This window comes from Stylophora pistillata, chromosome 1 (genome assembly GCF_964205215.1).
Source record: "Stylophora pistillata chromosome 1, jaStyPist1.2, whole genome shotgun sequence".
Taxonomy (NCBI): Eukaryota; Metazoa; Cnidaria; class Anthozoa; order Scleractinia; family Pocilloporidae; genus Stylophora; species Stylophora pistillata.
This window is the reverse complement of record NC_142519.1, coordinates 57,775,946-57,801,612: the sequence shown is the minus strand read 5'-3', so window position 1 is coordinate 57,801,612 and position 25,667 is coordinate 57,775,946. Positions and strand designations below refer to the sequence as shown.

At 38.4% G+C, this 25,667-nt stretch overlaps 2 protein-coding genes across 3 annotated transcripts in view; one reads left to right on the top strand and one right to left on the bottom strand.

Moving 5' to 3' along the window:
- The window catches only part of LOC111337137 (prominin-2), a 26,585-nt gene extending 8,943 nt beyond the window's left edge, over window positions 1-17,642 (top strand). Inside the window, exons 8-25 of one of the 2 annotated variants that reach the window (XM_022943373.2) lie at window positions 2,508-2,585; window positions 2,691-2,754; window positions 2,849-2,925; window positions 3,494-3,582; window positions 4,082-4,234; window positions 5,232-5,355; window positions 6,905-6,999; window positions 7,520-7,604; window positions 7,785-7,931; window positions 8,563-8,640; window positions 9,883-9,975; window positions 10,066-10,119; window positions 11,012-11,092; window positions 11,485-11,553; window positions 12,607-12,696; window positions 13,381-13,580; window positions 16,136-16,208; window positions 17,261-17,642. In XM_022943373.2, the coding sequence (XP_022799108.2) occupies window positions 2,508-2,585; window positions 2,691-2,754; window positions 2,849-2,925; window positions 3,494-3,582; window positions 4,082-4,234; window positions 5,232-5,355; window positions 6,905-6,999; window positions 7,520-7,604; window positions 7,785-7,931; window positions 8,563-8,640; window positions 9,883-9,975; window positions 10,066-10,119; window positions 11,012-11,092; window positions 11,485-11,553; window positions 12,607-12,696; window positions 13,381-13,580; window positions 16,136-16,202 (1,644 nt within the window). In that variant the 3' untranslated portion in view covers window positions 16,203-16,208; window positions 17,261-17,642. The remainder of the gene's footprint in view (window positions 1-2,507; window positions 2,586-2,690; window positions 2,755-2,848; window positions 2,926-3,493; window positions 3,583-4,081; window positions 4,235-5,231; window positions 5,356-6,904; window positions 7,000-7,519; window positions 7,605-7,784; window positions 7,932-8,562; window positions 8,641-9,882; window positions 9,976-10,065; window positions 10,120-11,011; window positions 11,093-11,484; window positions 11,554-12,606; window positions 12,697-13,380; window positions 13,581-16,135; window positions 16,209-17,260) is intronic. The other variant, XM_022943372.2, reaches the window with a different exon arrangement.
- Window positions 17,643-19,103: 1,461 nt separating this feature from the next.
- Window positions 19,104-23,872, bottom strand: LOC111337138 (potassium channel subfamily K member 15). Its single transcript, XM_022943375.2, has 2 exons — window positions 23,248-23,872; window positions 19,104-19,846 (listed from the first exon to the last, which is right to left on the bottom strand). Exons 1-2 carry the CDS (start codon window positions 23,546-23,548, stop codon window positions 19,320-19,322), a joined length of 828 nt encoding a protein of 275 aa, XP_022799110.1. The 5' UTR covers window positions 23,549-23,872; the 3' UTR covers window positions 19,104-19,319.
- Window positions 23,873-25,667: the final 1,795 nt, after the last annotated feature.

The window sequence follows — 25,667 nt, the reverse complement described above, 5'->3', positions numbered from 1 at the left end:
TGCTTGCGGAAACTGAGGTGGGATGAGGAACTGCCCGATGACCTCCAGAAACCTTGGAAGAAGTGGTTGAAGGGAATGGCAGAATGCCCCTGGATAAGCATTCCACGCAGTGTCGTAAACAATGGTGTAACAAAAGTTGTTCTACATGGTTTTGCAGATGCAAGCAAGGTGGCCGTCTCAGCTGCTGTGTACACACTAGCCTTCCATGCCACCTCACCAGTTCAACAGAACCTGCTTGTAGCAAAGTCGAGGATAGCACCAAGAGGCTTGTCAATTCCTCGGTTGGAACTCATTGCAGCACGCACGTTGAGTAGGCTGATAAACCATGTAAAGGAAGTCTTGAAAGATCAGCCAATTAAAGACTATCACTGCTGGGTTGACAGCACCACAGTTCTGTACTGGATTAAGGGTCAAGGGACCTGGTCTCAGTTCGTGCGGAACAGAACCAAGGCCATTCAAGAGAAAGGGTACATACAGTGGCATCATGTACCGACTGACGACAACCCCAGCGACCAAGGGAGCAGAAGAATTGAGCCCAGAAAGATGGGTAACCTGTGGTTCGAAGGACCAGAGTGGCTAAGTAGCCCAGACAAGTGGCCGCAACAACCTGAAATAGCAGGGACCTCTGAGACTGCAGGAGAGAGCGTAAAGCCAAAGTTAGAGAAACAACTGTTTGCAAAGAATGAAGAACAGAATGAGACAACAGATCCACTTCTCCACAAGTATGCATCATATTGGAAGCTCCTGAGAGTAACTGCATTTGTGAAACGGTTTATTGACAACTGTAGAAAGTCTGAGAAGGAGAGAGGACCATTAACGACGAAGGAATTCGAGGCTGCAGAGAAGTTTTGGATCACTCAGGTACAAACGTCCCAATCATTAAAATCAGATGTGGGCTTGAGGAAGGATGGAGGAGGGATCTTCAGATGTGCAGGCAGAGTTCAACACTACAACCCAGTGTTTCTACCCCGCGATAGCAAGTTGGCAACTTTGATCGTTCGACATGTCCATGAGCAGACCTTACATGGGGGAGTCTCCGCAACCTTGTGCCGCATGAGAGAGAAGTTTTGGACGCCGAAACTGCGATCGCTGACAAAGAAAGTTATTCACAACTGTACAATTTGCCGACGTTACCGTAAGAAGTCACTGACCACCTCGTACACTTCGGACTCTCTGTTACCAGTCTTCAGAACTGAACTGTCAGATCCTTTCGCTGTCACAGGAGTAGATTTCGCTGGACCAATGTACTATAAGATTAAGAAGTCCACAACTGCGAAGGCTTACGTCGCTCTATTCACCTGTGCCAGCACTCGAGCAGTGCACCTAAAGCTTTGCCGTGATCTCACCGCCACTGAGTTTCAAAGAGCCCTGAAGGAGTTTGTTGCCAGAAGAGGATGCCCTCAGACCATGGTAAGCGACAACGGGAAAACATTTTTGACCACCGGGAAATGGCTATCCACCCTGAAGAAAGACCATGGCGTGGCTAACTACTTGGGAACATTGAACATCAAGTGGAAGTTCAATTTGGCCCGAGCCCCGTGGTGGGGAGGCTTCTTTGAGCGACTTGTTGGCATCATGAAGAGGAGCCTTTCGAAAGTGGTTGGCCGAAGATTTTTGTCCTACCCAGAGCTAGAAGAAGTATTGCTGGACGTTGAAACTTCCATGAACAACAGACCACTGTCTTACCAAGGGGAAGAGTTTGAGCAGCCAGTGCTCACCCCAAACACCTTACTGAGAGGGAAACCGACACCCATTCTAGAGGAGGACCTTGAGAAGATTGGGGAAGATGATGCTACTAAACGGATGAGGTTCCTACAGAAAAGTAAAGAACAACTTCGAAAGAGGTTCATGAAAGAGTACGTCCACGCCCTTGATGAGAAACAACAGCGGTCCACAGGGGACATTGATAAGACACCAAACATAGGAGCGGTAGTGTTGCTGAAAGGCGATACGAAGGACAAGGCCCTGTGGAAGCTGGGACGAGTAGTAAGCAAAATTTCCGGCAAGGATGGGATAGTGCGTGGTTTGAAGCTGAAGCAAGGGAACGGTTATGTGGTGGAGCGACCTTTACAACTCGTGTGTGACCTAGAGATCGGGGGAGAAGATCCGCACTGGAAACCGAACCTGCAAGCAGAACCATTCGTTCCAAGAGTGCAACCAAACAGAGTGTCCAAACAGATTGCTAGGGATTGGATTAGGAACATTACACAACAAGACGACATTTAAGCTGTACACTTAAATGGGGGGAGGGTGTTCAGAATGTTTTGTTTGCATTGCGTGACAGCTCATGACGAGTGTGACTTGGCGGCCTCGCCTTATTCAGATTAGTTTACCACGTGCAGAATGTTTCGGTGACGTTCTTTTTGTTTTGGGTTGTTGTTGTCGCAAGAAAGCGAGTGAAGTTGTCAGCATTAAAACCAGAATTTCAGAGACATTGTGTGAGTTAATTTGGTGTCACAGAAAACGTTTTCCACACTCATTTCATACTTTTTTTTTGGTCCTTTAAGGTTCCAGGTTTGACTCAGGAGTTGTCAAAGCTTGAAGGAATCCTTGCTAGAAACGACTTTGAAGCACAAAGCGCCCAGGTGAGTATCTAGTACAGCTTTATTCTGCAATTATTGGACTAGGACCTTGGGATAAAATTAACTTTGAATGATTTAACTTGTTAAATACAAATGTTTATACTTTAGGGACAAATTAGATTTATGTCGATGACATCAAAAGTCAACGAGAAGACGCTGGCAGGAAGGGAAGGTGAGTTTGTGCTTCCTAACTTGAATTCGGAACAAATCCAACAATTCATTCCAGAAAAAGAAGTTTAAATGGTTCACTCTTCTTCCTCTTTCAGAGATAACAAATTTTACCAAGGAACTTCAAGATTTTGCTGCAAAGATGGTAAATACGTTGGGAGACGCTGGCGATTCGGTAAGGTCCTTCATTAGTATTATCATTAACATCGATAAACGGCAGTAAAAGAAACAGATAATAACCAAAAAAACAATAGCAACAAAACAACGCCGTATTCAAGTTGTGCTCCCTCGTGCATTATAAAAAGGTGATGTTCTGACTCAGCTCAAACATCTGCTATATCTGACGTTCAAGACTACCAAGGATTTCGCGATCGATGAACCCAGGAGCCTTCAAACTGACTGTTACCCCGCAGAGAATAGAACCAGCTCGGCCCAAACAAATTTTGTCAGTTCTTAAAACTCACACATTCTATTTAAAATATATCTAAAATCTGCCCAGCTCATCTATGACAAGTGGACAGCAGCCCGCATTTGCTGATGTTTTTGTTTGATCTCGGGATTCCAGCCCCTCATGCTCTGCGTTCCTCTTGGTTGCTATGTAAATGAGCAAAATTGGTCAAGGCATCCTGGCGAGATACTCTTGTTCATGTCTGGGCGCATGTCAGACCAAAATGTACTCACTAAACTTACCGTGTTGTTCCGGCATTGAAATATGCAGACATTTTACTTTCTTCTCTTCCCAGTTACAAACAGAAATTTTACTGCCAATGAAAACCGAAGTCCACAGTACATTCGGTAGAGGAGGACTGTTTAACAGATACGATAAATACAGGTATTTAGTGATATTTTAAACGAATTGCAGGGAGGATTTGAAAGAATATATTGCTAGTGTGTTAACGTCATACGCAATCCCTGTATTGTCAATTTTTTCAAGTGGCTTACACTGACGGTTTCAGGCCACAGTTCATCTTGAAAGTTTATTTGCTGTAAAGCGAAAAATGAGTTTGAAAAGATGAACGAATTTACTGTTTCAGTATGAACTCTCGATTCTGTTGGTTCGTGCCCGTAACATGTTGAACTTTTCCCAATTTCCGATATAAAAATAGGGATGATACAAGTGTTACTACTCCCAAATCAGCTGAGGGCTCCACGTTCAGTTTTGATTTCAAATTTGCGCTCCTTTCAGATAAGCACCATTGACAAGATTTGTCAAATATCTTTGTGTCAAATATAGACAATAATTTCAGAGGACTGACATAGAAATATTTCATTTACAACTAATTTTTTTAATGCAAACTGGCCTGTATTAACGATATTCTTTTATGTTCCAGATGGATTACCCTTTTGTCAATCTCTCTTGCTGTGGTGTTTGTTGTTTTGTTAACATTCCTGTCTCTCATATCTGGAGCTCTTGGTGCCAGTCCTTCGGATACGCCAAGTACGCGCTCGAACATTTCAAACTGCGCGGGGAATGCGCTCATGTGGTAAGGAGACATTTCTCAACCAATATGGACTCAGTTGTGTATTTTTAACTGACCGACTCATTTAACAGTTCAACTCTATGAAAAATATAAGAATCAGAACGTGGATTTTGCGATTCTGACCAAATACATAAGGCAATAGCATATACCTTTCGTCGACACCGTTGATACGAGCATAAGAATAGAAAAATGAAAGGGTACTTCAGTGTGTTTTTTTTGAAACTCTTTAGTCCGACCACCCCGTTTTGAGCATCGCCACGTCCTGTTATTGGTCTAGAAAACTCGTGCCATTCTCTTAACCAATCAGATACGATGTAAAAACAATCGCTTTATGGTTGTATACATTTCCCTGGGCATGAAGTCATGTATGTGTATTTTACTTTGTGTTCTTACTGGTTCCTTTTTATTTTGATCTTTGGTTTCTCAAAAAGACTCTATTCCGGCGAAGCTGTTCATTTAATTATGTCCATTATTTTGTTTTACCCCATTTCATTTTCTTCTAATTTATAAAGGCTGATAGTTTCGAAATTTATTCTAATTTACTCTTGTTTTTCTCGTGGCCATCTTCCCACCAATAACGTAGCTCCATTTTCCACCTTTAAAAGCACGCACAACCCACAATTCCTCTATTCGCTCCGACGAAGGGCTAACGCTCGAAACGTCAGCTTTTGTAATCGTTACGGTGGCCAATTTACCATTTCAACTTTGTTGATATATCCAAATTATTCTAATTTAGTTTCACACTTTCCTCTCTTTATGTAACGTTATTAAACCAATAATTTACATTTGATAATGATGACATGTCGTCGCCGAAACGTCATGTTTTAATCACGCTACTTTTTCATTATAAAATGTTATCTTAAATTTTTCGTTATCCGTGTTTTGATTGGTTGTGTTCAAACTTTACTTTTTGGTCCAACGACACTCAATCCAAACACGCTCTAATACTTGATTATTAATCAAAGATTTGTTTTTTTTTAATCTCATTTTTCTTCCGTAGTGTTGTTGGTCTGTATTTCTTCAGTTCTTTCTTTCTCAATCTTATTCTGGCTGTTACATTTTACATCGGAGCCAACGCAACGATCCTCTGCAAGTCAGCCGCTGACCTTAGCCTGCTAGAAAACGTAAGTTACGATAACCTTATTACAATATAAGATTTTATTCATTGTTTTTTTTTTTTGTTTTATCAAATTGTCAATGGTATATGATAGGCCCTCTTTGTTCAAGATGATCGGGAACTTGTATAAAGTCATGTAGATTACCCTCATAATTTCATACCGCCGATGTGGTTAGGTGTAATTTGTACCTGTGCGCAAGTTTAGTTGTTGCGTAGGAGGGCTTTGCTTCTGTGGCGGCATGAAGACTAAACTGTCAATTTCGCGCTGCATAAATTAGACTAGTTAGATAATGCAAATTATATTGTATATAAGCAATGGTAAAGTTTATTCTCATTAAATCCCCTGATGAGTGGGCGACCACGAAACAGGCTTGTAGGGATGAACTTGTAGTTTACTTGTCTTTTTCCTCCCACAATATATACTTCGCTCTACTTCTATGTATTGAGCACTGTTCTACGAAAATCAAGTCACACTTTATATATATATATATATACATCTTATTTGCCCCCTAAATAATAAATGTCTCTCTACAAGTCTGATCTACAAAGCCAACGTCACAACGAACAACGACCCCAATGGAAAAAAAACTACATAGGTCTCACAGAAGGTACATTTAAACGCCGCTACAACCAACACACGCTTTCTTTCCGCGATCCTAAGTACTCCAACTCCACTAAACTATCAAAGCACATCTGGGATCTGAAAAACAGCCAAATAACCTACTCGATTCACTGGTCTATTCTCTGCCACGCTCCTGCCTACTCTAACAAAACTAAGAAATGTAATCTGTGCCTCGCAGAAAAAGTCCGCATTCTCCAAGCCGACAAAAACACTTTACTCAACAAGAGATCTGAACTAGTTTCCAAATGCCGCCACGAAAACAAATTCTACCTATCAAACTTAAAACTTAGCTTTTATTCACTTTCAGTAGAATTACGTGTCACTAAACAAATCCTACCTATCGAACTTTAAAACTTAGCTTTTATTCACTTTCAGTAGAATCACGTGTCACTAATTATAAGAACTAAGTTTCACACCGCATAATTAACATTCTGTATATAAGGTATGTCTTCCATTGGAATAACTACCGTCTGATGATTGCGAAAGCATGAAACTAAGAGTCACGGAAACTTTGTTTCGTTGTCAATTTTTCTATTTCTATTTATGCACTACTTTACGTATTGAGCACTATACAGCCAGCTAAGGCATCTCCTCCAGATATATATCTTATTAAACGTTTTGCCATGTAGTACCGCTGAGTATTTTCACGAGTTGTGCCGTATTTTGACAAACTCGTAGGGCGAGTCAAAATATAAATAACGAATTCGAATAAAAATACTCAGCGATACTACACAGCAAAACTTCTAATAAGAGATATATTATCCAACACGCCAAATGGTTATTTCAGTGCGGGCCAGTGTCTAACCGATCTGGAACACAAATACTGCGAGAAATTTTTATTCGTTTGGGGTGTTGTAGTGTACTCTACGAAACACAGTTGGATAATAAAATCGATAACAGAATATTATATTTGTTTGTGTTTGCGATGTTCCAGACCATAGACGACCCTTCAACTCTAGGATACTATCCCATATCCAAGGCAGTGCTGGGAAATGGAATCTTGGACATACGACTGTCTGATATACTCAGGTAACGCAAGGGTAGTAGGTGGTGTGAAAAGTATGCCCTCGTCCCCAGTTTCTACTCTTGAAAAAGCGCGAGTCAAGACCGGAAAAACGTGGTCCTGTTGAGAACTGTGCCGAAGAATGCCCAGAGGAGAGAATTAAGAATTCGGACTTCTCTTAACGCAGTACGTTTTCGTCAAATACTTCTTACCTAGAGGAAGTTGATGGGAATGAGTCTGGAACGACAGAGACATGGGAGGGGAGGGAGAGGATGAGATTTTTCGATCCAAGATCAATACCTCAACATGATCATCGAGCCTACTGCATTAAAACTATAATAATCATTTATTGTTAATTTCTCTGCTCTAAGAATGAGTATGTGTACTAACAGAATTACATTTTTTCAGCTGTTTTTGATCGCCTATTCAATCCTCATCTTTATTAAAGAGTGTAATTGAACACCAAAGGTTCCAAGTGTTTGGGTCATCAGAAAACTGAAAAAAAAAAGTGTTGGAGTTTTCTTATTGATCTTCTTTATTTCACAGGCGATGTGATCAAAAAGAGACGCCCTGGGAACTACTGAAGATGGACAGTAAATTCAAGTTTGAAAATATGACAAGCTATAGAGACGTAAGTTAGTGTTCAATGTTCACGTCATGGAGCTCTATGTAAAATCCACTCTCCAACCAATTCTGTTTTTCAGAATGTCTCGACAGTATTTTTGACGTACTCACTTCACGAGCAACGAGTAAGTTAATAGCAATGGAATCTTTACGCTGAAATATCAACAAATGTTTTCATTTCAAACAGAAAATTCCACCGATGGACGAAATTCTGGCTGGAATAAACAGCAGCATAACAGATTTGGAACTTGTGTCAGATGACACCAGGAAAGCTATCAATGATACATATACCTCTGGGGTCCAGGAGATTGAATTCTACAAGTTTTCAATGGAGGTAAAGCTCATCATTTCATTCCGGAGACAATTCGGCATTACCCCTGAGGTTTTACTCTTTCTTAGTGGTTTCCAGAGTTATCAGCAGACTTCACACCATTTCCCAGCACTCCTTCCTCGCTTACAGATCTCACACTTCTGCTCAGGGCCACAACCAACCGCGTGCATCTTACCTATATTTTACCGTCCTTTATATCGATGACGTGGTAGTTGCTGAATTCTCACTGGTTCTCGTATGCTGGCCGTTTTTGCCAGTGTAGTCTGTAGTAGTTATGCTGTTATGGTTTATGCCGCATCATTGGAAAGTAGCCGCTAAGGAAGGCCCTTCGGATATGTAACGAGGGTTTCAAATAAAGAACTTAATCTTATAAGAAAGCAAGATGCAGTACAGTTAAAGGTCTACGCGGTATGCGTTCCCATATTTCTACAGCAAAACAACTCTTCAACAGGTGAAGCCCTCCGACAAGTTTTAAGAAAGAGTGGAAACATCAGCATCTTTGAGACCTCTTAGACCCTTAGTAACCTATACCCGGAAGTCACCGGGCTATACTGCGTTGATGTTTCTTGTCTTTGTATACTATTACATCGCGGTGAAAATTTTTGAAAGGCTTTTTTTTTGTTTCATTTAACAGACAGCATTGCCTCTCACGAAGAATAACCTTTCATTGACCACATTTGCGAACGAGTTGGGAACAGCGGCTGATGGTCAAGTGAGTTACAATGTGGTGTCATGTTGGGTTCGGTTTGAAATCCTAGTGGCCCCATTACCGCTGGAGCTTATAACGGTTTCTGTAGCATGAAATGACTGGAGGTATTACCCGTCCCCCCCGTCCCCCACATCTCTTCAAGTTTCCTTAAAAGTTCACCAGTTGCCATTAATACCTTTGGGGAAGAGAGGCACTAGGTGGGAGCAAAGTGCCTGTCCCAAGAACATAAAAACAAGGTTCCAAACAGATCTTTCGATCCAGAGTCCAGAGTCCAGAGCCTAAAGTTCAGAGTCCAGAGTCCAGAGTTTAGAGTCCAGAGTCCAGTGTCTAGGTCCTGAGTCCAGAGTCTAGAGTCCAGAGTTCTGAGTTTAGATTGTAGAGCCCAGAGTCCAGAGTTCATATTATGTTACGGTCGAATTCATTATGAAATAGATGGACGCCATTGAAGCCAAGTGAAACGAACGAAAGCAACTTGTTTTCAATTGATTCCTGGAACGTTTATTTTGGGGAACAAACCTTATTCTTGAGATACAATGAATATATGAAGTTCGTATATTTTGAACTGCGGTATTAGATATGTATGATGCACGATCCTCGCAGTAGATAGCGCTATTTATGCAATAGCGAAAATCAGACCTGAAAAAAATCAGGCCTGTACGGGACTCGAACCACTGACCTCTGCGATACTAGTGCAGCGCTCTACCAATTGAGCTAACAAGCCAACTGGGAGCAGGCCGTTAAGTTGATTCGTAATAAACCCGTGAAAGTGATAAATGAGATACAATGAATATATGAAGTTCATATATTTTGAACTGCGGTATTAGATACGTATGATGCACGATCCTCGCATTAGATAGCGCTATTTATGCAATAGCGAAAATCAGACCTGAAAAATATCAGGCCTGTACGGGACTCGAACCACTGACCTCTGCGATACTAGTGCAGCGCTCTACCAATTGAGCTAACAAGCCAACTGGGAGCAGGTAGAGTGCTGCACTAGTATCGCAGAGGTCAGTGGTTCGAGTCCCGTACAGGCCTGATTTTTTTCAGGTCTGATTTTCGCTATTGCATAAATAGCGCTCTCTACTGCGAGGATCGTGCATCATACAAACCTTATTCTTATAAGACTAAGTACCTATAAGGTAAAAATAGATTATGAGGTTACCTTCGGAATGGGGACTTTATGGAAGAGACAGTCTCTTAGCTTCTTCCCCCTTCATTTGATGCATTCTTGTCATCTTTTAGGTGAACTCCGGAATTGCTGGAAAATTACGTTCCACCAAAGATGCTTTGAACAATTTACATGACGACACAGTTTTGATATCGCAACCGCTGGTGGTAAGCTGTTTGCTAACAAGAATTCTTTCCTTTTCTCTATTTTATTGCCTAAACTAGTTCATTCCTCTATTATTTTTTCGTAACTTGCAGGGCGAGCTAGCTCAGAAAACGCAGACGTTGATGACGAAAAACATGAAAGTACTGGTACGAACGTAGCTTTATTAGGTATCTTGTTACAGTTGCAGATTCGGGGGAATCCAAACCCCTACTTCACTTCCGAGGATCTTTTCACTTGTTGTGTAACACGCAATTTTTTGCAACGAACGAATTGCACATCTGCCAAAATGGCTGATTTTTGTTTTTTATTGAGAATAAATTTTGGACCCTCGCAGCTAAAGTTGTTCCGTGTAAATTTTTGTTTTTCTTAGTTTTAGTGCAATTTTCAATTGACCGTCGTGAGTGATTCGGGTCTTAGGTAGCTTTGGAATCCAATCAAAAAGCTCGTTATGAAAAAGTAGTGTAAAAGACATTACCAAAACACCTTAACTCGTCAAAATCTATTTTCAATTCTTGATTCGGGTCAATTTTTTATTCGGGTCTTAGGTAGCTTTAGAATCCAATCAAAAAGCTCGTTATGAAAAAGTAGTGTAAAAGACATTACCAAAACACCTTAACTCGTCAAAATCTATTGGGGTCAATTTTTGATTCGGGTCTTAGGTGGCTTTGGAATCCAATCAAAAAGCTCGTTATGAAAAGTAGTGTAAAAGACATTATCAAAACTCCTTAACTCGTCAAAATCTATTTTCAAAGTCAGTTATTTCATCTCTGTGTGTTATTAGACTTTCCACTTTTTCTTAGCTATAAAGAAGGAATCAATTTAGATCTGCTCTTAAAAACACTTTGAAAAAAAGTCAATTTTTCTCGCAGACCAAAAACCCTGATTAGAAATATCCAATTTGGTCTGAGTTCATCACACCTATTCAATCTTTGTTCAAACTGCGCCATAAGCACTTGAAAGATTATTATGTTTACATGTATGTAAAACGGCTCGAAGTAGTTTGTTTCTCTTAAAACGTATTTTCTTTATCCCTTTTAGAACGACGCCAACCAGATTGACCTTTTCCGCGAAAGGCTGAAAACTGTTCTTGAAAGCGATGGTTTAGAACTAGCCAATGAGGTTTGTAGTTTTGGAGGGGGGGGGGGCTGGGACAGCAGTTTTCAGATTTGTTACGTACATCCGCTTTGTCGTTCATTTTTAACCATTAAAAACTAATCGTAACGATGCCCTGGGCACAATCGATAACCTTGTGCTCAAATTAAATGCATTGTGGGAAATTTGAGTAGACGGTTGTTACTAAGGTAATAACAGTCACAGCACAACATATACGGATTAAACAAAGTGTGAACGTAGAGACTTATTAGAGTACAAAGCCAAATGAATGGACATAGCCTGATCTCTCAAACTGCAACTTTTTCTAATTTTGAATCAAATTCTTGATATATTTCGCCAGGATCGAAAGCAATATATCATCGATTTCGTGTAAAAACTGGTGTTCTCTATTTTAACAGGCAGGAAAAAAGTCTTTGAGTCGCACACTTGGATGGATGGACGAATACTTGAAAGACACCATAGATAAAGTAACGCCCTGACCATATGTTCCTCTCTGTTTTAATATATCCAAAAGCATCAGGAGCCATAACAGCTCTAGTAATTATTTTTAGATGTAACGAAGTTATAATAAACCAGCTCTTTTGTTAACTCTGTCAACCAATCTGATTGAAAAATAAATTTCATTTTTGCATGTGCCTGATTGACGCAACAAATATATTAAATGAAGCCATAGGTCTGTTCAGTAATAGATTACTTTAAAATGTGGTAAGAACAGAAAAAGTACCAGAGGAGGCGCAACCGAGTGTCACCGATGATCTTTCAACATTTCATCATCTTCTCTGATGTATTACTGTACAGACCGACGGCTTCATAGAATCTACTTGTTTTGAAGAAGCATAATGTTGATAATAGTGAAGTCATCTATGAGTCTGTCCTCCAATAGATGAGATCATCTTTAAGTACTAATCAAAATGCTAATGGGATTTAGCTAATCATATAATGAACAATTATTCCACGAGCGTGCGTTGAATATGAGGTGGTAGATAATCATTTCACATCCAATAAGCGCGAGTAGAATAATTATTTTATAAAAAAACGCCTAACATATTGATAAATCTTCCCAAATTTATTTTGTAAGAAAAAACGGAATGTTACCGTGTACAATGCGCGCGCATTGTAAAATGGTTTATAATCCATGATAGCTAAGCCAATGAAAACTCTTGATTTGCATTATCTAAATATCTAGTTTTTTTATAATGATTAATACATCACGTAATGCGCTCAACAAAATTTTATTTGTACAAGAGCCGGTAGTGACTTCGTAATTGATGATATAGCCTCCACGAGCTGTAAACAGTGGTAGAACTTCTGAGCTGGCTATGGTAACGCGATTTTGTAGGTTGGATTTCGGTGGCCAGTAATAGGAATTTCCTTTCTCTAGGTACACCTCTGTTCCTGATCTCCTTTTTCCTTACTGAGACACTTCAACTGATTAGTAATCAAACTTTCCATTTAGCAGCAGTTTATCAGTATTTCTGGTCTACTGAGAGCATTTTCCTATTCTATTATCTTTTACTCAGCTTCGAAATGATGTGGGAGACTGTCAACCAATCAGAAATGTATATGATGTGTTAGTATCTGATGCATGTGACAATGCTGTGGCCCTGGTGGTGAGTAAAAACTTCTGTGTTTTATCTAGCCATGATTTCTCTTGTTTTCTTAAGATTAGAATTGGTAAGCAAGCGGGGTAGGGAGAATTAAGCTCACAGCAGAGAAAAAAGAAACGGGAATTGACTCTTGGTGACTTCACAGTAGTCTTAATGATACCTCCTCTCACTGGCAATTAATTAGCAGCCAATTTACTATAGCCCCCTCCCGCAACCTCGTTCCCAGGGCCTTTTCCCTTAGTTAGGGAAAGGCCCTGGGAACGAGGTTGCCCCTCCCGTCCCCCACCCCCTTATACTCCATTGGTGATGACTGATTCCCCTTCAGTTCCTCCTCAAAACCCAATGTGATCCCCTTACATTTTCCAGCCTCAGGAGATTACAATGACTAGTCTCTAGAAAGTTGAAATTCTGCGCAATATTAGAGATCTCACTATGGTGTTAAAGCATTGATAATTTATAATTTATAGTGAGCGAAACAGGCTGTGTGAAACTTCTCTGCATTAAGCGTAACTTATTAACAGATTGGGACAAATTGTTTACGAATGATAGTATATTCTAAATTGACCAGATTCAGGTTGATCTTTTTCACGGCTTATTATTTTCAGAGAACGCCAAACACATATTATAGTATTTGAAATTCTAAACTAGAATTTATCATAGACTTTGTGGTGTGTTATATCTTCCCAGAATGCTTTGTGGCTGAGTCTTGGTGTTATCACTATGTTTTCGGTAATAACCATCATCCTCTGCGTGCGTCTAGCCAAGCATCTTCGACGGGCGAAGACTGGTGACGATGACATTTATTCAGAGGAAAGTACATCTAACTACGGAGTCCCTCTGAGGCTGTTTGAAAAGTTCCCGAAGCTTCCCAAGAAGAAATTTTCATGGTAAATACCAGCAATTAAGGCGTTCTGTTGAAATGCGACAATTGCATGGAAGTGACCGTCAAGAGATTGCGCATGAATTTTCAATCGGCCTTTTTAACCATAACCAACACAATTTCCTCAAATGTGATTGGTGCGTTAGCTGCATAATTTTTCACTAATCATTCTGTAGAGTTGTAATCGGACACCCGTAATGGGACAGTTGGTTGTCATCGGACACCTGTAATCGGACAGTTGGATGTAATCGGACACCTGTAATCGGACATCTGTAATCAGACACCTGTAATCGGACAGTTAAAACAGCCAATCATATCAAGTCCACTCAGCTAAATCCACTAATCACAGAATATTGATTACAATTCCCATAGCAACAACTACTCACCCCAAAAAACCGGGGAGTTTCCAAAATAGATAATGCTTTTTTTTTTTTTTACATTAGACAATGTCTCCGATTGTAATGATTAAAATCCAAGACATTGGGTTAATGTTGAAAGCGCCTTCTCAAAGAAATGAATAATGGGCGACAGGACTTCATATTGTCCAATTCGGTCTGTAATTATTCTTGTGATTAACAAACCAGACTCCCACTTCACGGTCGTCCGATTTTGTTATCACTTGTACGATTACAGACAGAATTGGACCCCGTTCGGTGCTATTACCATTCCAAATTGTTTTAGAACATAGCTAGCAGAGTCGCGCAATCAAATTCATTAAACGCAAGCGTGCTCAAAATCTCGATAGTGCACGCTGATAGCGTCAGCAAATCCGACTTCGCCAGAAATTTTTTTTCGCGCGAGCGGCCATTGTTAGCGCGGGGAAAAATAATATATTTCGCGACAATAATGGTTACAAACAGAAACTCGGCCTACTAGTCCGAAAACAAAGACAATGTTTGGACCTTTTCCCTTGGGCTAGAGTTCTTAAATGAGGCAGAAAAAGAGAAAAACAAAGGAAAAGGATACTCGGCATCAGCGCCGTCACGATTTGCTTCAACAGATATTGTTGTCCGTTTTTCGCGTCGGATTTGATGCACAATTCCACCGGCTATGTTCTTAAACAATTGGTTCATGCTTTCAGCTGTGCACTATCGAGTTATGGAGCACGTGGGAAGTTTGGAGAGCACTCAAGAAGCTAGAGTTGCCCGAGGCTATCGCCTCGGGCAACTCTTACGCTTCTTTCGTGCTCTCCAAACTTCCCGCGTGCTCCATAACTCGATAGTGCACGCTAAAGCATGAACCAATTGTTAAGTAATGGAATGTTTCTCTTACCAGTTCAGCTACTTCAGTTTGCTACATATTAAAATATATGACCAAAGAGCTCTTCTTGAAGATATCAAGGAATTTCACCCAATAAGTTAAACAACCTTGAAAAGGAGGCCATTGTAAAGAAAAATTCAATTTTCTTTCTCATTGTCACTTTGATCAATTTAAACTTCGCACCAGGTTTCGTTTATATCTACCTGAATGCAAAAATATAGGCTGCTGTATTCGGTTCATTGGCTTTGTTTTTCTTTTGAAGGTTGCAAGGAAGTTTACCAAAGTTTATAAATACCATCAAAGCCGTTGATCTTCTCAAATCCGTTTTGATTCACTGCCTTCTTCTCGCCATCCCGGTTACAGAACTTTCTTTAGATTTTAACACAAATCATACTCGTCCACTTACGTCTTAGCCTGATAAAACTGATTTCAAACCAGGAATGTTGAAATTTTTTCCGTATCTGTGTCCCAAATCACATAAAATATGGTTTCCTTACGGTGCATATCTTCCTACGAAGCGCAAATTTTGAAATGAGCGCAATTCAAGCACGAAGCGTCTAATGACGTCGCATATGCGAATCATTATGACGTAACTCTTGTTTTACGCGTGAGCGCACGGGCATCGGGAAAAATTGGAAAATCTGGCTCTGAGATTTAAATAAATTTAAAACGAAACATCGTAACGCCTGTAACGTTGAATTGTCTGAATTTATATCCACAAAAATGCAGTTATTTCGGGCGCGAACACAACGCATAATACCACGATAGGCAGTGAGAGTTTCCATTTGCAGATAACATCTAAAAATGTCATTTAAAAATAGCTCATTAATTTTTTCTTTATGCTAAATAATTGTACGAACACTTATCCACAGTGGAAACAAATGGATAACATGAACAATTTAAATGAAACATATTTAATGAAAAAAAAAAGGGAACACTCGTAGGAAATAAAAGACATAAAGGGTCTAAAAGGTGACCGGTTTTCACTAAGCCAAACCATTTTTTAGCATTCTGCAACGGTTCGGAGATCCACGCTAATGCCTTTGCAATCTTTGCCAACCAATTTAGATGAAATAAACAAAATGGTATAACTGAAACAAAAACTGAATCTAGAAACTGAGATAAGCATATTTAGATACATGAAGAGTGCCATCTAAAACTAACCTTTTTAATGTCTTCATTAAACGATGGTAATTAAGAAACTAATGCATTTAACGCGAGGTATACCGAAAAACGATTCAATTATTTAATTTTTTAACCAATTATGTTTCTAAATGGTTTTTTAAAAATTGCATAAAACAGGAAAAAAGCCAAGATTTCCTCTCCCCCAGACTCACCCATTCCATCCACAAGCTGGACTAATTACTAGCGAGTGGTAAGTCAGACGGTCATATCTTATAAATTCCGTTCCATAAATTTTTTTAAGCTTTAACATCAAAAAGCTACACTGAACTAGTTAAAATGAACGTCAGATTTCTAAGCAAAGATTAACTTTGAAATGATATATCTTTGATTCCTGTTGTTGTTTTTAAAAAGATGTTGTAAATGAAAATCAAGGATTTAAGTGGGAATTCGGAAACTGCCACGATAGCCCCAAAGGGCTAATTCCTCAGTTTATTACATCCATTTTGAAATCACTGGTGGTTCCTGTAATCTGATTGGCTCTAATTGGTGCGATTTATTCACAAATCGCACCATTTTTTGCTCTAAATCGCACATCTTACGCTTGACTAAGTTTTTGATACATGATGTCAAAGTCTTTTTGTTTTGCATACAAAATAAGATGTAAAAACATTTCTGGTTCCACTTTTTATTTAAAAACCGGCTCAGGCTGCATCAGTAAAAGATTTGAATTGACCAAGTCATGTATTTGGGCGATTTAAAGATGGATGTAATAAAGTGGTAATTGAACCTCGTGTCGTGCAATTTTGGTCTGGAATCATACTTGTGATTTCAAATCAAACTCGCGCTGCGCGCTCGTTCGATTTTGAAATCACGCGTATGATTTCAGACCAAATTGCACTCTACTCGGTTCCGTTACCATTATTTAGTGATAGGTTACCTCACAGATTTTCAACCGGTTCCCCCGACAACCTTTCAGTACCCACTTGTATTTCTGGATACTTAGAAAGGCTCTGTGAGATTAAAACCTGCCTTCAAAATCACTTATTTACTGAGGGAGAGAAATTAAAAGATATGTCATTCTTCCGTTTGGTCTAACCCTCAGAATCTCGTTACAGCTCTCTGAAAACTCTCCGTACCCAATCATAATTCTGGGTGGCGTGAGAAAGGCTCTGTGATCGGAAAATTCTCTTCCCAGCCACAACCAAACACACGCAACCAAACATACGCGGTCAGCCCTCGAATGCGCTCGATCTGGGGTGAAGTGCACTAACCATGACGTCATCTTTTATCTAATATTCACAGGTCTGATGACCTTGACATGGAAAAACCAGTATTTTACAAGAGACCACAGGTCACCCCACGAATACCATTAGCGACCGTAACAAGAAATGCTGTAGTGCCGATAATGTTCGATATTTAATAGCGACAAAATAGCTACGCATTAGCGAGAAAGACGGTCAAAGGTCAAGAACGAAAGTCCCCCAATAAGTCTCTTTAGGTCTTCCGCTGTCAGGGAGTTCCCTGCGGTGAATCCGATAGTGAAGGCCAGGTTGGATGAAGGACACCAATTTTTATCCCTAATTTTTCTCTATTTTTATATTTATATTGTAGTGGAAGTGTTATTTTATATCATATACGTTGAAATAAAAAACTGGTGCTTTGACCCAGTTGATCAGTATGAACAGATGACGGTTGTAGTAATGTGGGGAATTTTAACCTTTGAAAAGCCACTGAGCTTCAGGAAATTTTAGACCTGGCGCAATATTATCTGCGTCGGGTTGAAAAAGTTAATTTGCATATCGAAAACCAAAAACATGTATAGTTCACAGTTGCTATTTTATAAAAGTTAAGTAGCATCGAAAATTACAGTGTCCCCGTAACATTCAACCGATCACAAACAGTTGTAACCTTTGTGCTGACAATTGCGTCATTTTTTTTTAGTCATTTTTACTGTTCAAGCTGCCTATCCTGACTTCGAAAGTCTGGATTGCTCTAAGCGTTGTAGTAGGATATTGAGAAACGAATGTAATCAAAGATCACAACAGTTTGGAAAACCGTCAACTTTGGGAATTAAGGTGTTGTTGCTATGTTTTTAACTTCAATGCTATGTTTAACTTCAATTGCTTCAATAACTTCAATAACTTCAATAACTTCAATTTAACTTTCAATTAACTTCAATTCAATTTATTTTTAACTTCAATTGCTATGTTTTTAACTTCAATGCTTTTACTCCCCTATACCCTAACATCAATATGCATCTTCTTCATGTTGTTCTGTATACATTTCCTGACGTGCTGATGGGAGAATTTGTTTTTTTAGAGCTTCTTTAGTCAGTGATTATTTCTGTTATTCTCACTACCTTAATCTGCGATTCGGGAGAGATCATGTAAGAGGAAATGAGATGTTGATCACTCTTAGTGGTTAAGGAATATCTAAGATCGTGTTTGAACTTGAATTGGCCGTCTGAGCCGGCAGAAGCCAAGTTTTTCTTTGTTATCGAATTATAGGGAAAAAAAGAGGGAAAAAAAGAAGGGAAAGAAGAGGGAAAAAGGAGGGAAAAAAAGAGGAAAAAAAAGGAAAAAAAAAGGGAAAAAAAGAAGGAAAAAAAGAGGGAAAAAAGTGGGAAAAAAAGGAAAAAAGAGGGAAAAAGGGAAAAAAAGGGAAAAAAGAGGGGAAAAAGAGGGAAAAAGAGGGAAAAAAGAGGGAAAATAGAGGGAAAAAAGAGGGAAAAATAGGGAAAAAGAGGGAAAAAAGAGGTAAAAAGAGGGAAAAAAGAGGGAAAAAAGAGGGAAAAAAGAGGGAAAAAGAGGGAAACAAAGAGGGAAAATAAAGGGAAAAAGAGCGAAAAAAGAGGGAAAACAGAGGAGAAAAAAGAGGGAAAAAAGAGGGAAAAAAACAGGGAAAAAGAGGGAAAAAGAAGGAAAAAAGAGGGAAAAAGAGCGAAAAAAGAGGGTAAAAAAGAGGGAAAAAAGAGGGAAAAAAGAGAGAAAAAAGAGGGAAAAAGAGTGAAAAAAGAGGGAAAAAAGAGGGAAAAAGAGGGAAAAAAGAGGAAAAAAAAGTGGGAAAAAAAGAGGGACAAAATAATTTTCTCACTATGTCTCTTATCTAGAATAGCTACGTGTAGTAATGGCTATATATAACACAAAAAGAATTAAACGAAATATTTCGTGTATGTGATGTTGCTGATAACTTTTAATTCCTTTTGAAATTGTTGACAGTTTACATTGGCACTCATTTCTGGAGTGTTCACAGATCTTGAGGAATGACGAGGAGTGTCTAGTTTTCAGAGTTTGAAACATTTCTCTTACTGACAGTGTCCCTATGGTGTATTTCAGGGTTTTCTCCGAATTTATGCTAGGTCTTAGTCTTCCTCTGATTCCTTCAGAACTTGGAATCCAGACAGTGACCTCTTTTCCATGGCGTTTCTGATCGATAACAAGACGCTGGACACGATAGCTAACCCGATAGTGAAGTAAAGAATACTCATGACTGTGAACATAAGCACGTGCCACTTGTATCCCTCGGGATCTCTGTTAGGGGAAGGGTGCAGCGGGACAAAATCTCCAAAGCCAATCGTTGTTAGTGTTATAAATCCAAAATAGACCCCATCCAGATAGCGCCAGTCCTCCAAGTAACATCCGAACAACGCAATGATTAAAATCATAGACGCACTAATTGCTAGTGTGATTACTGCAGACTTAATCTCAATTCCAACCGGGTTTCGTCGAAGAACTCGTTCGTAGCAACATTCCAGAACTCGGCCAATACACGCGTTGATGTATTGCGCCAATGTTGATAGCATGAGCCAGGTCAGCGGTATTCCGACTAGGGCATAGAAGATGCAGAATATACGGCCTGCATCTGTGCAAGGCGTCACGTGACCATAACCTTGGGGGAAGAAGGGCAAAAAAAATTTTAGCGTAGTTTTATCAGGCACTGTTTGACCAATTTTCCAAGTATATGAATAATTTGAAACTATGATCCGAGAAAAAAAGATTGAACGCGCTATCAAGACCTTCTTGAATGCGTGAAAAACCAGTCAGAATTTCACCGAAAATAGATGAAATTTAACTGAACTATAAGCCTAATTTTGTTTCTGATTTAGATTGAAAAAGAGACCGGGCTATGGTGGGTTTGCTTTGCAGGGATTTTTCCAAGAAAATAAAGCGATTTTTTTCCACTGGCGGATCTCACGGCCATAAAAAGTCAGGTGCAGGAGAAAACATTTCATTCGTCATTTGTTGTATCTTAACTTTTCTTCCACTCAGACAGAGTATTGAGAAAATATCGAAATGCAATCCACAAGGCACACATAACAAGCCTCTCTCAGATAATTTAGACCTTACTTGGGTTACAAATGTTGGCCCAGAGTTTACTTGCTTTAAACTGGAGTGAGAAATTTTCAGGTGGGTGTAAATCGTATATTGTTATTCATTGTTTTGAATTCAATCAAAATTATTTGAAATGTAGGCTTTTTCCGTTTAAACGCTGTTCGTTCATTACGCCCCCAAAAAACGCCCATAAGAGATTACCATCTTAATCTCAAAAAGAACACTTGTCTGTAAATTTGCTATGAGAAAATATTAGAGGTCTTTGTACTTTGAAGTAAAAACATAAGACATCATTGTTTTTCTGAGGTTTAAGTGTAGCATCACGTAAATAAACTCATGTAATTTGTGTAAAATAGCCTTTTCAGTATAAAAATTAACATCTATGAAATACCACCCCCTTACGTTCGTGCGCCCTATCGAGATAAGCTTGCCTTTTTTAGCGCTTAGTGTCCAACTAGCTCAAGGGTGTTTCTCCTAATGAGTTTGATGTGCCTGTAGGAAACAAAGGAGCTGTATCAGAGATGTTTACTGGCCAAACTTTGTTTTTTCTCGATGGGATTGTATTTCTTATTTTGCTCTGTGCGAAAAACTCTTAAAAAGGAGTAAAACATATTTACAAAGCGAAATTGGAATGACTTTCGGTCCCACATACTAATGATGTATTTTCCATAGTTTCTTGTGACATTGATTCAGATCAAACCGTTCAAAATATTGAAAATTATGACCTGAATTAGTCCTTATTCTTGGATTCACTTTAATCACTTTCGAGCCGGCAGAATAGCATTCGAGGTGCAACCAGTAGACAACCGCAAGTAACACGGAACCCTTTTTGCTACAAGTTCTATCATTGATTTTTTTCTCAACCATAAAGGGACACAAATGGGACCAAGAGACAGGAAAACACACTGGATATCTGACGTCTTTCAGCTATGTTTTCACAACACATTCCCACGCAAAAACTGGCGTTAAATAGCTATCAACAATGCTTTACCTTTCCGGGATTCGATGTTGCCGAAAACACCTGGAATAAGTTTGAAGCAAATGTTTTCCACTTGAAGTAAAAATGTGCTCTAAGCGCCTTTAGTCATCGACGGACTTTCATCTCGTTAAGTTTCCAAAAAGACAAACCTTCAGCAAGACTTAAATCATCGTGATTGGACAGTAATGTTTCATACGAAATCAGAACAGGAGGGCATAAACAACAAATGATTTATATCCTTTTGTTTTCTATTCAGATCCTTTTTTTTTCAACCTATTGAATCAAAATAAAAACGTATATGAGGGACTGAGAAAAATCAAAAATTGCTCTGCCGACGACCAAACAATGGTTGTGTCGTAAATCTGTTTTGGATGAAAAAATTTCCTGTAATTGTGAGGTGAGCGAGCTGTCGTCTCTAAAATCAAAATTAAATGTCAGTTTTGTATCTGATAGTGTGTTTAGTGAATCGTTCTTATTTTAAAGTGAAAAGTAAGGGTTCTTTATGAAGATGGCAGTTCTATCGTATTATTTTGGTTGAATACTTGACTCATCAAAAAATATCTCCGAGTTTTTAACAGGATTCTGCCCGTAAAATTTCTTCAAAAGCCAAATGAATTATAATTACTTGTGGTGAAATAAATTTTCATATTGTTTGAAACTGGTTTGGTGTTCTTTTTTGGCCAAAAAGAGAAGAGATTTTGTGAAAATTCGAAATTGAATAAAAACAGGATTGAACTGTTAAAGTTGTTTCTACAATACACTGTTTAAGCCTTTTTTTTGCAGAAATTAATAACACAGATAAAATTATTTCAAAGGATTATGTTTTTTCAGCTAACAAGAAATTGTTGATGGAATAAAAATCTTGGCATCGGTAACAATCCGTGAAACTTAAATAGTTGTTCCTAAATATGCTCATTGATATACGAATTCTCGTAATGCAATCTTCATCTTTAAAAGTTTACCTCGTCTGTCAAAATCGGGAAATGCATGACATTTTTGGCAAATTGAATAAAAAGCTTTTCAAACCACAGACGGAATATTGGACTTCTTATTTTATTAATGTTACATCGCATATACTTATACTATATAAAAGAGTGATCAATAAGAATAGTCTTATCTGTTTTTTTTTTTGGTGTTTTCCCACAAACATTTATATTGCTTTTAAGTGATAAGAAGTCTGAAACAGTAAGTGAAAAATGTCGTTCATGATACGATAGAATTTGATTTGAAACAATTCACAAGTTACCAAAACATAGCAATAAAAACTCCTTTTCTTTTTTCTAAATCCCTAAAAACTCTACCACATAGAATAAAAAATTCAACAGGATTTTGGATGTAGTACCTTTAGAAGTCATTTCAATTTTCAGTTAATTTCTAGACTGAAAAATGATTCTTACTTGTAATTAGAAAAAAATGAAATATCTTATTTACATGAACTTACATGAATTATGTAGCGCGTTGTCAATAAAACATAGATTGAGAAAGTTCCCAGTTTGAACTTTCCTGGGGGTTGGTTATATAATTTACCAAAAATGCTTATGGAGTCCTGGAAGATTACCTTTGTTGTCGACATGGAAAAAATGAACAACCAACCGGGAGATGAATTTTTTTTTCTGAATTTGTAATTATTTAAACGGGCACCCTACACGGAGAATAGTAATAAGACAAAAAAATGCTTTTCATCTCTGTTAGAAAACTCATTAGAACGCAAATCTCTTGAATAAATAGCTTCTAAATGGAAAATAATGTATTTTTCTTAAAAAGTCATAAATTAAAGAATTACAAAATTTTCCTTGAAAGGATTTTTGACAAATGATGGCGTTAGTTTTCTGTCAATATAAAGTGAGTTGTTACTTTCTTTTGATGAGGCTTACTTACATTTTTATCATTGTGCGAGCTCGTATTTTTTTAGCGAACAATAATACGATTACTGAAAAAATCTAGAAAAGATGTAAAGCTAAATTTGATTGTCAACCCACCTATCGTAGTCACAACGGTTCCTGCGAAAAACAACGAACCCAAAATTGTCCATCGTTTCATCCAGTGTTGGCTAAACCCGTGATCCGCTATCTGCTCGATTTGATCGATGAAAAATTTCAGGTCATCTTGAGAAATGTTATACTTCTCCTGAAAGCGATCTCGCGCCAAGAGCATCGCTTTGCGTTCCTCCTCTTCATTGTGAGACTCCAACGCTTGAAAAACGACAGCTCCCAAAAATATATAAACAAGAAAAAGAGCTATTTGAATGAAGAGATTTCTCGAGCTTTCGGCGATCCACATGCCTCCCGCTCAACGCTGATTAAAGCTCGGTGTTTGCGTTCAATTTTCTGTTTGACATGCTTTGTATGGTTTTTGTCGCTTTATTATTCACGTTTAGGCGTCGTTTATGCTGTAAATCTCGCTGTGCTTAGCTAGTAGCTTTTCTTCTTTGAAGACAGAGCTTTTTCCTGCCAATTTCCTGACGTTTCCTTGGTTTTGTCAGTCCATTCTTTTAAACGTGTTTTGAGGTAATTAAGCTTCGTATGGGGGATGTCACTGCAGTTGTATTTCACTGTTTGCAGGAAATCGTCTCGTACAATGAACCAAACATGTGCCGTTATACGATCTATGTAGGAGTGATGAATTACCGGTCATCGGAAATTGACCAAGTGTTCATTGCGCATGCTTCTTCTGCCCACGCGCTTTCGACAACAAAGATCCGATTTCCCATCGCAGTTACAAGATTTTAATTTCGTTAATAAAAGCTGAAATTTGATTTCCCCAGTTGTCAATGACCTTTTCTATTGGTGGTATCGTGTGAAAAGCCAAGCCAGTAACATGAAGGGTAAATATGTTTTTCGTCTTACCAATGTAAAAACAGGAGGGAATCAACGTTGTTAACAATAAGGTGTTTTTTTTTTGCCTCACAATACGTTCGCCATACATTTTTTTAAAATTAAAAACAATGGGAAAGACAGCTTTACTTCCATTGATGAATTTATTTTTGTTTTCGTTCTCAACAAATTTAACTTCGCTAGAATTGTTTGCCAATGCAATTAAAGATTCTGCTAGTTAAAAGTCGCAATAAACGTGGGCAATGAAGTGATTCAACCAAGCCAACCAGTAGTTCAGATACGCCTATAAAAAGCTATATCACATCAAAAGTAAAACAATGGGTCTTAAATATTTTGCATTATCTTTGATTGATGCGGATTTGATATTAAACCATTTTATATAAATATTCTTCCCCTGTTGTTGTATACTTCTAGTTTTTTCGATGAACAAATTCTAGAAATATATATCGCGAAAAATTCACATTACCATCAACTGTTGTAGCTCTTTACACTTATTCTTAATAGGAAAATCTCTTGCACAATTTCTTAGCTGTATTTATATCGTCTTCAATTTCCGGTAAGTCTTGCAAAGTTATAAAACATTCTTTCCCCTAAAAAAATCATTTTCGTTTTAATCAAATTCACTTCTGTGAACAATTGTGCACAAATGAATGGGGTTAAAACAAAAAACAAAAAACAAAAAAAAACAATCCGTTTACTTATCACAGAACAAACTGTGAGCAGATTCATGTTTTGCCTCCCACAAGAAGCATTGAATGGGAATTTTTAAATTTTTTTCTTCTTTCCTCTCAGCAAAGAATTATTGTAGATTAAACTACCCTCATCATTGTTCTTAATTTCAATTGCCTTAAAAGCATACAAATCATTACAGTCATAACTTGGCCAGTTTATTACTTTGAAGTAGCTCCTATAGTATATGAATGAATTAAGAATTTTATATATCAGAAATCATCTATTACATTATGAAGAGGAAAGTTGCATTTGGCAAAAAGGTGGCTAAATGCAGTTCAGATTTTAGTGATATCATTAACAAATAGCCCATTTCCGATTTACCCTTTGCCTCATTTTCAAGACGAGTCCTCGGGCTCAACCATTCTTGTGAAAATGAGTTTAATTTGCATGTGAATGGAAACTTATTATCATATGAAAAGATGAGCACGAGGACTCGTTTTGAAAATGAGGCCAATGGTAATTCGCAAATGGGCTATTGTCTCATACTCTGCGCCTCGCAAATTCTTGAGTTTGTGCGACATGATTCCAGCGTGCAAATGGATGAGAGAGAAATTGCATAAGCTATTCCGGAGGGAAAACCATGACATGAGTCTTGAATTTTGGTCAGCAACGTGGTTTGCCATCCTATAGCAGAGTCCACACGCGGTAAGGAATTTCTCCAGGTGAAAGTATCAAAATTTCGAGAAATCTAGCTTAACGAGAAAATTTGCCAAACAGTTAGGGAAGTAAGACCAATTCTTAGATATGATCTGATATCTCTCGGGCGTATTTATGCAAAATTGGTCTGCATTCTTTATTAAAAGTAACTGTTTTATTTGTACGCGCATACTTCA

Excerpts from the sequence above, each read along its gene's own strand:
- LOC111337138 (XM_022943375.2), bottom strand. The coding sequence starts at position 23,548 with ATGTGGATCGCCGAAAGCTCGAGAAATCTCTTCATTCAAATAGCTCTT. Across the intron at positions 19,847-23,247 it reads AACCGTTGTGACTACGATAG|GTTATGGTCACGTGACGCCT; the intron begins GTGGGTTGACAA and ends TCTTCCCCCAAG.